The sequence below is a fragment of the Toxorhynchites rutilus genome, chromosome 3, assembly GCF_029784135.1.
Source record: "Toxorhynchites rutilus septentrionalis strain SRP chromosome 3, ASM2978413v1, whole genome shotgun sequence".
Taxonomy (NCBI): domain Eukaryota; kingdom Metazoa; phylum Arthropoda; class Insecta; order Diptera; family Culicidae; genus Toxorhynchites; species Toxorhynchites rutilus.
The window spans coordinates 222,672,279-222,682,029 of NC_073746.1; the positions used below are offsets into that span (position 1 = coordinate 222,672,279).

General features: G+C 35.4%; 1 protein-coding gene across 1 annotated transcript; it reads right to left on the minus strand.

Moving 5' to 3' along the window:
- Positions 1-2,471: 2,471 nt before the first annotated feature.
- On the minus strand, positions 2,472-9,156 carry LOC129773960 (uncharacterized). Its single transcript, XM_055777637.1, has 5 exons — positions 8,865-9,156; positions 8,713-8,809; positions 5,992-6,340; positions 5,246-5,548; positions 2,472-2,911 (listed from the first exon to the last, which is right to left on the minus strand). Exons 3-5 carry the CDS (start codon positions 6,047-6,049, stop codon positions 2,472-2,474), a joined length of 801 nt encoding a protein of 266 aa, XP_055633612.1. The 5' UTR covers positions 6,050-6,340; positions 8,713-8,809; positions 8,865-9,156.
- Between the last annotated feature and the right edge of the window lie 595 nt (positions 9,157-9,751).

The window sequence follows — 9,751 nt, forward strand, 5'->3', positions numbered from 1 at the left end:
CAAGAGACGATCAGTGTTGGAAGCAGCGTTACATGCAGGTCGACGCCTTGCACATGTTGGCAAAAGAGTGGCGTCAAGTTGTTCGATGAATGCATATGAAAGGTCGATAAATCGATTGCAAGGTGGCAGCATTTGAGGTCGATTGTTGACATTTCATCGACCCGATCTTGGCAGGCAAAACGGATTGTGGGTATTCGATACGATTAATCGCCCCAAATAATCGATTAATCGATTAATCGTAACACTAAGAGCAATAATTAGTTAGTATTCTATTTTTTATTTGCCAGAAATTGTTTGCCGTTTTGAATGCTTGTAATTGTAATTTCGAACCGTTATAATTACTTGTATTTGTCGTTTAAGCTGCTAGGGTGCTGCGGTAAATGGTAATGGGGCGTATGAAATATAAGCTAAGCATTGTGCATCAATCAAATTTATCCGAATTCCTATTGAAACATATGAATTAAAGTTTACCTTTCCACCAAAAATGCATTTTATATAATACGATAACACGATCTTTTAAAGTTGATGAAAAATTATTCAATTTTACATTTATTTACATTCTCGTATATACATTCCTAACTAAATTCTAAATTTCTTATTACATATTTAACATGTTTTAATACATACGTATTATATACATTTTCTTATACAAATTATATACATTTTCTTATACATATTATATACATTTTCTTATACATATTATATACATTTCTTAATACGTACTATACAGGTAAACCTGTTTTTGTGCGGTACTTTTTTGTTCGATTTCTCGTTTGTGCGACCCTTTCTGTGCCATTTTATTATCAATTCAGAACTTCACACAATCTAATCGCTCAGATAATAAAATCGCGCAAAAAGGGTCGTACAAACGAGAAATCGTACAAAAAGTGTCTTTCTCTGTGCAGTAGACACTAAAACGATGCAACGTAATATCGCAATTTTTCAGCTATCTCGCACCTTTACGAAAACCAAACATTTTCATCGATCGATTGTAGGAATAATATCATGTCTAAGTTAGAACCGGACAAGCGATTTCTTTGCTTAGTCAAAGAACAAACGTTCCGAAGGAACAGACGTCGCTGAATTACATAAAAATTGCATAGCAATTTTATGCACGTTTGGATACTGTGCTCGTATTTCATTCCACACTATAAGTGGGTCACAGGTCCTCGGAGCGAGTGTAGTATTTAAATACTGCCTCAGTTCAATGGGAATTCCTCCGGCGCTGTCATTTCCATGCACACGATTGCTTTCAGCTACCATGGAATCATGAATCGCCCACAAGTGGTGTTTGTTTCTGGCTCTCCTGATATCCGAAGATCGTTTTCGAATTCAGGTGACTCTTCCGCAGCTGTTCTGACAAATTCCCCTGTGAAGCAACATAAATATTGCCGATAAAATATTTTGTTTCTGTCCTGTTGTGTATTTTTTCTCAATAGGACAAGCAAGAAAAGACTAACTCACCAACCCATGAAATAGCGGGGGCCGCCGTGAGAGGACTTTCAAAATATATTTTCTTGAATCGGGGATCAAGAAGCGTTGCGACCGCGAAGAGTTTTCTTTTTCCTACATCATTGAAATATTTCATGATGTGCAGCATAATGCTGTTTTTTACAGACATAGCTTCAGCAGAATCAAACTGCATACTTGTATAGCTCTGAAATTGATGAAAAATATTGTTATTACTCGAAAAGAACCGTTGAACCAGTCAGGCAGAGTTATTATTTAAAAAAAATGTGAAAAATTATCGAAGAACTAAAAAGTTGTTCAATAGGCTATGTCGTTCGATAAGATTAGGTTCAACGGTATGTTCTTCTTGAACAAATTTGAGTAACGAAGTGAGTGATTGTTCAGAAATACACCAAAAATCGTGAGAATCAGTAAAACTTATATTAAAAACCTCCGACTTCTGGCAGTTCTCAAATCTCACTTCAGGCATGGAGTCCATAAACTAGAAGATTGTTTGGGCAAGTGTATTGAAGTTCAGAGAAATAACCATAAATTGAATTAATTAGGTTTCTAACTATATATTCGTTAAATTCCCGTTGGCAGTTAAATAGAAAAACATAATAGAGTAGAACCCCGATTGTCCGCGGAATAGTCTGGCAACGTAACCTCGGATAACAAAAATCGCGGATAACTTAATAGAGGGACAAAAATGGAATACTAACGCGAAAAAAAGATATTATGAAACGACAAAACATATTAAATACTGTGATGCTTATTATACAAAAAACACTTACGATTTTTAGCAACCGAACCAACGGGATAATTTTACTGATCGTCACGTACTTTTCAGCTGACATTTCGGTAGTTACTGTTTCCAATGGGTGGAGAACTTTGCAGATTCCCTTCAAAATTGACAACTCATCTGCTGTTAACATAGTTGGTTTTTTAGGAACAACGAGCAGTACCGTTGAAATATAGTGTGCCATTACAAGGAATCTTTCTATCATTGCCATAATCGAATTTCATCGTGTTCGGACATCCAACACTAGTCCTAGACATTGTCCTTCCTTTTTATTATCGGCCAACTGCAGTTTTATCAGTTCTCTGGTGGCTGTTTCACTTGCTTTGAAGAACTTGATTATTGTTTTCATCTTCTTGATTATATATATCCTATTTTTCTCTGGTGTAATGGAAACCTCTATCGTACAATGATCCTCAACACCATCCAGTTCATCGTCGTTATCCTCTTCTATGACCGGCTCCATCCGAGCTGCGTATGCTTCTTTGTACAAGGACTGCTTTGCTTGTATGTTTGCACCGAGTTCGGTCGTTACACAAGAAATTGTTTCGTTTTTAATACCCCAATCGTCGCAGCAAACCCGCAACAGATTCGCAATGTATTCTGATGTTTTCGATTGTTTGCATTCAACAACTCCTAGCAAAACGGAGTGTAGTTGAGAATCTAAACGAAAAATGGTTCATCAAAAAGTTTGAAGGAAGCCATGCTTGTAAAAAATACTCTGAAAATAATAAAATATTTTACGACCGTAAAGGGATTTTCAGTTTAATTCTCAATCGGAATTAATCCTAACCGAAAAAAGCAATCTTACGCAACCTTTTTTTATATAAGCAAGCATAGCTGAAATTCGAAATCATTTTTTTTTGTTTTCTTCTCAATCTCTCTGTATGATTTGGTGGTACACCTTTAATTTTTTCTTAAACAACCGTAATCGAACGCGGTGTCGGTGAGCAGATTCACAACTCACAGACAAATTGACTCAAATGTTCATAACATGATAGCGATATGTTCAGTATTTGGGTTTCTGTTTGCATTTTACCCTAACCAATCAAGGGTATAAATGTATGTAACTTAAAAAAATAGAGATAAGTATTATTCAAAATGAACCGCCCTTTGCATCTCAGGTAACAGTAAAATTTTATTGTTTCTGAGCATCGAGAGGTGAAGGTTTTCAAAACAGCTAGATAATCAATTAATTAGTCTTAATATTTGGAATATTTTAAACATATTTAGCAGTGGAAGAGTTTTCCTCAGGTATGAACAAGATTTATCGTGGTACAACTTCTTTGCATTTATACAGTAAGTTACAGCTAATTCGACATTTAGAGGCACCACTCAGCGTCATACTGGAAGCGGTTCTGATCTTAGACAAGACGTGACAACTGGCTTTTTACTTTTCTTTCTGCATTTCGTCGACCAAGTTCTAGATAATAGGGAAGTGAGATTTGAAAGTTGCCAAATTTCATAAAATTTCGGAAGATTATTTTCCCATGAAAAACATGAGTTCTTCGTATCATGTATTTTCTGAGCTGCACTATTTTTTTGTATAAATTTTTTAACCGAATGTCACATATTTCAAACAATAAGTATTTCTCGTTATTTTGGTATGCAAAAAAAATGTGAAGAGATAAAGAAAACTAGAAAACGTAGATTTGATAGTCGGAGTATGATATGTTGAAATACATTAATTAAATTCATAGTTCGTTTTACCGTATATACTTCACGATGAAAATGAAAAGAACGGCACGCCATTAAATTTCGTTTTGCGAGTTAAAAAAAATTATGGGTTTTCGTGTAGAATTAATATTTTTCAAATAGAAATTATGAATGAAAATGAATTCTCCGCATCAAATTAGTGTTCAGTGTGAATGGAAAACTTTGCTTTCTTCATTAGTAAAAAAATCTCGTACAAAAATTGTATCCGAAGATAATTTTATATTATAATGAGAATATCGGAAAGTGTATAGAAAATAGGTTAAGTTAGAGTAAAAAAGGGGTGCTTCGAGTAAATAAATAACGCCAAGTAAATATTTTCGTTCAGGAACTGAACAGCTGACGTAATAGAAACGAAAATATACAAAGAATCCATAATAGATATTATCGCTAAAGTGATATGTGAATGCAACTATTATTCAATTTTGAATATATTTGGCAATACTGTGAAAATGTTGGAAATCCCATGTTTGTGTATTTATCTTTGTCAATTATTTTCCTCATCAACCAATTAGAAGCCGAGTTGCAAGTTGTCCGAGTTTGACAGAAAAAGTGGTCCGGAATCGGCCCCCTATTATCATGTCTCGTCTCAGGTTCTGACCTGTAATTCACATTCGTGATGACAGTGGTACAGTGTCGACTTTCAATGTGGGGCCATAATTTGGGCCCCGAACTCGGGGTTTACAAAAATGTCCAATTGAACGTATCGCGTTACAAATCTGTCCAATTAGATGTAACTTACTGTAGAACAAAGTTATTCAGTTTCACTTGTAACAAATTTAGACAATTCTAAGATGTAACAAAGATAAGTTATCCCTTGGAATTAGAATTAGCCTGTACTACAAGATGGTTCTAGCCAGAGACGCTATACTATATAATATTTATATAATATTTGATACTTTTTTTTGAGTTTGGTTTGAGATTTGGACAAACATACGAACACTATTTTATGTTTATGTTTTTTTAATTTTATGTTTTATATCAATTATCAACAAATAACTGAATATTTGCTTGTCGTGTTTCGAATATATTTGATCAGTACAAGTTGATCAAATTTTATCTGTCAAAAAGAATTAAATATTTGGCTTCGGCCAAACAGTGTATGAGTACCCTAAGTAATGAGCGAAATTAAAAATCTCATTGCACTCGCTCCATCCTAGTCCTAAATCCTAATATTGTCCAATTAATCTAATGTTAGATTTAGTGATATTGTCGAATTTTGATCTTGGATGGTTAAATTTTATTTACTGAGCTAATACTTTAATAAAAAATGATCAAGCTTACCATGAATAAAATGCCCAGTGATCCCCAAGTAGCTTCTGACGTTTAACATTTCGGTCCAAACATCTGTCGTTAGACAGATGCTTGTGATCGATCGGAGGCGGTTTCTGACAATTTCTTTGCTTTTTATAAATTTATTTTTCAGGATCTCGCGAAACTGTGTCTCGTGCGGCACATTATATAGTGGGCATACAGTTTTCATTAGTTGACGAAATCCTTTCTTGTCTACTGTACAAAGAGGCATGTTATCCGTACACACCATGTACATGACACAAGTTGTTATTTCTTTTCCTTTGGTACCGCCAGCTAAAAATTTTAGTTTTCATTACCAAGTGACCAATTTGAACTATGATTATTTTTAGATAACTTTAAATTCTCTCTCATTCAACATTTTAAATCTCAAATTGAAAACCGCTTGTCCATATTTTTACAAAAAAAATCAAAACATGCTATTGGAAGAACGAAAATTAATATTATTTTAATATAAGGAACAACTCTAAATGCTATACAAAAATTAATTCTAGGCACGATGAATTTCATCATTTGCTAACCCTTCTCTGCATGATTTTGCTTATTGGTGAAATAAATCAGGGTGGTATAGTTCAACTTGAAGTGAACTTGTTCTTTTATATAATTCTTGGGCATTCAATGTTATGATGAAAATTTCCACCATTATGCAAAGAAGAGTTAACAAAAATTTATTTTCGTGGCCGCCATCATGTATATAAAATTGAATCAAGTGGGATTACCTCCGTATGAAAAAGGACGATCGAAAGCCGATGTAATAGTTTGTTGCCGTGGACCCATTTTGGGAGTAGTATCAATTCAAGATTCTTGTGATGCTGTTCTTTTTCGTCCTTGAATTTAGATGGCCAAATTTTTATGCTTGAATGTCAAATGATTGAGCATGTTGCTCGTGTTGCGGCAAAAACTTAGAATATGCAAACATAATTTACATTGTACATTGTTCCCGTCAATTTTTTTAAAGAACTCCCAAGCCGGACTGATTTTGGATTTTTCTTGATTTTTTGCCGAAGGTATTTCTGACATCGCGAATTTTTCCCAATTAGGCTTCTTCGGTTCCAATCGATATTCAATCTGAAAAGAATACACCAATTTTAATCACAGAGTGTCGGCTATCTAGAAAAATCTTGAAAATCAGGGAATATAAATGAATTTAAGCCCTGTCAAAAAAAATCGCGGAGTTTCGTCACCAATCAGAATTACTATACAAGCCTATTGAATTTTATATAATGGCAGTAATTGGAAAGTTATTATATATATTTTTTATTTTTTATATTTTTTCTGTGTACATTTACTTTGGTGCATGTTGCCTGCCTTTGTCTGTGCGCGAAGGTAAAAGACAAACAACGCGAAAGCAAAGCATACTGTTTGGTATGTGCATATGAATTTTTTGGTGACCGGAATAAATCGCCACAGTAAACAACTGCAACAGAAACAACCGCTTAGAAAAAGTGTAGTAGGCTAGAAATATTTGGCGCGGGAAAAACATCATGTGCCTCACATTTCTATTATAAATTTATTCTCTTGTTCTCGTTTTTCGAAATTTATTCTGAGGACAATGTAATGGGGACGAAGTCCCCATTTGGCGAGGATAAGGAATCGAGGCGGCCCATGCCGCCAAGATGACGCAATCCGAGTCCACCGCCGACCCGCCGTCGGAAGCGGCGGTGTCTCGCACGCAAACCTGGGATCCACTGATTGCCCGGTTAGTTTGAAACATAGGATACGATCCTTTAGCAATGTCCGACCGAGCTCTAGCGAGCGTCGGACGGTATACGTCTGCCCGGGGCGTTACGTTTGCCTGGGGCGATACGTTTGCCCGGTTAATTCTTGTTTTGAAATACAATACCGCGCCACAATATTTATAGCCTACTACACATTTTATAAGCGGTGGTTTCTGTTGCAGTCGTTTTCTGTGGCGATTTATTCCGGGAACCGAATTTTTTCCTACAACATATGCAAACAGGTTCATATGAATCATATGAAATCAAAAAAGCATACACAATAAATCAAGCCAGTTTCTTTCAAACATCTAACATGTCATTTACCCAAAAGCTCATACCAGCCATCTCCTGGGATGTTGCAATCAGCGGTGCCTGGAAACAGTCGTGTGTCACAAATAATTTCGAACTGTTCAGAAGGACATGATCGTATTGGAAAGATTCACGAGGATCGTTGAGAAGGTTCAACTCGGCCGTGTTGGAATAAGCTACATGATGACGTTGGGCACTGTCCCGTATTATAAATCTGCTCAAAGAACTGTTGAGATTCTTTGCAAGTTTGCTGGTAATAATCAGAAAAAAAATTTAACCAACATCAGATTCCTTCGTCGACGTAGTTCAATGCTTGGCGTTTCATTTTATCAAATGATTAATCCATTAGCAACTTCTAGTTATTTCTATTAAATTTTCTGTTTTTATCCATGAATGATGGTAATGGAACAAAGAACCATTTATCAGAGAATGACATTTGACAATGAAAAAAACTTCGAAAAACTCGCTAATATTTGATGACAAATAAATTGTGATTTCGTTTGGAATGAAAAGGAATGTTGAATACACTAGCTTTAACCTTCCTATACTCGCGCATAGGTTTGACAGGCTGAATTAAATAATTATTAAAACTGAATGAAATTAAAGAAAAAAAATCCGGAGTTTTGGAGTGAGTATACCAGTTACGATTTTGCGCGGGAATATAGGAGAGTTAAAAATTATGAAATTATCGCCGTTAACATATCTTTTGACGAAGTTCGCATTCTCCCTTAGGTATTCCGTCGTTGATTTCTGTTGAAAAGCAGGATTCGAAAAGGTTTCGACTATATTAAGCTCCAGCAGAATACTCATGTTTCGAATTAGTTTCGTTGTGTTGAAATATTGAATCACAATGAACAGGTAATGATAAAATTGAATATAAATCGATTTAGATCGGTAAACATAAATGATTCAATCATTCGGAAAACTCTAACGTGCTTATTCTTAATATGTTCAGTGCATAATTACTGGAGATGAAACGGATATTCAAAACTATCCGGCCGGATACCGGATATTAGGAAAAAAAAATCATAAAAATAAGATAAATTATAACACAATTAGCATATAAACATCATTCATACATAATTAAAAATAAGATTTGATTACTTATTTATTAGAAATGTTATTAAAATTAAATTATTATCAACTCATAACAGTATTAATTTATAAACAATACTCAAAATTAACCACTGGATAATTATGATGCATGAATAACAAATTTTCAGCAATTGCTAACAACCATTTACGCTTTGCTTTGCACACCAGAGTAGCTACAGAGAATAATCAGTTTTTTTTCCTAAATCCCGGTTAAAAAGAAAAATATAATGCAGTAGAAACCCGATTATCCGCGGAATAGGCTCTATAGAATTACGGGCTCACTTCAACGGATAATCGGGGTTCTATTGTACTACTAACCAGCGACTAACGGTACTCCCCCGGGAAGGCATTGATGCTTCAACTCCATCGCCTTTGTCGAAGTGACCTTAGACCGTGGTTCCGAATGGTCGAAACACTTTTACCAGCAAAATTATCGTCAGAGAACCTTTTTATAACCTATTCTAAATTACCTGTAAAAACGCGCTCAAAATGGCCGTGAAGAAAAGGCAACGCTGTCTTTTTTTCTCTGGAACAGGATTTCAATCTCCCTGGATATCTGAACCTGCGAATAAAATAAAATTCAACACTTTTTCAAATAAAATATAAGATATTTACAATACCTGCAGTATTTGTTAAATTTTCTCCGCAAAAATATTTCTTTCACTTTCGCTTCCAATTCACTTTTTGCGCCATAAGTCGCGATTACAGTCTAAACCCTAGCACTGTTGAAACAAAATGACTAATGACAAAGCCCACTGACAGGGGGGGGGGGGGTCTCCGTAGCCACATTGGTTGCGCGTTCGCTTAGTAAGCGATCGATCGTGAGTTCAAAACTCAGGGCCCTCATTGACCATCTTTGTGTTGTTACAGAATAACTACGTCCACGCAACAATCATCAGCGATGGAGATCGATCCACGGTCGAAATAAGATCGATTCATCCATACAACTGCTCTGCTCTGCAAGAAACATCGGGCTGCTATTCTATTAATAACTCAACAATGATCATATCAACTGTCTTCGCTGTCCGGTATAACTGGACAATGGAAGAACAGAACGAATACTCTTACGCCTAAATGGCTACTGTGAAATGTAATGTACCATGTGCAATGGTATAGAAGGAATACTATAACGCCAAAAAAATGGCAACTGTGCACTATTAAAATTCGGCTCTGTTACAGCTGAAATGCTAATGAGCCTGAAATAAACGAATGGGATAAAAAAAAGCCCACTGACAAGACATGCAGATCAAGGTGTTTACGAAGTGGGGTGAGGCACTACATGGTAAATCCAATATAATCAAAATAAGTTATAGAAAAAATAAAACAGCTGCGGTCGTATTTTTTTTTTCTTCTGGGT

Bases quoted from the DNA above. Each gene is read 5' to 3' on its own strand.
- LOC129773960 (XM_055777637.1), bottom strand. From the start codon at position 6,049: ATGGGTCCACGGCAACAAACTATTACATCGGCTTTCGATCGTCCTTTT. The intron at 5,549-5,991 runs GTAATCCCACTT...TAAAATTTTTAG, and splicing joins TCGTCCTTTTTCATACGGAG to CTGGCGGTACCAAAGGAAAA. The intron at 2,912-5,245 runs GTAAGCTTGATC...TTTTTCGTTTAG, and splicing joins CACTGGGCATTTTATTCATG to ATTCTCAACTACACTCCGTT.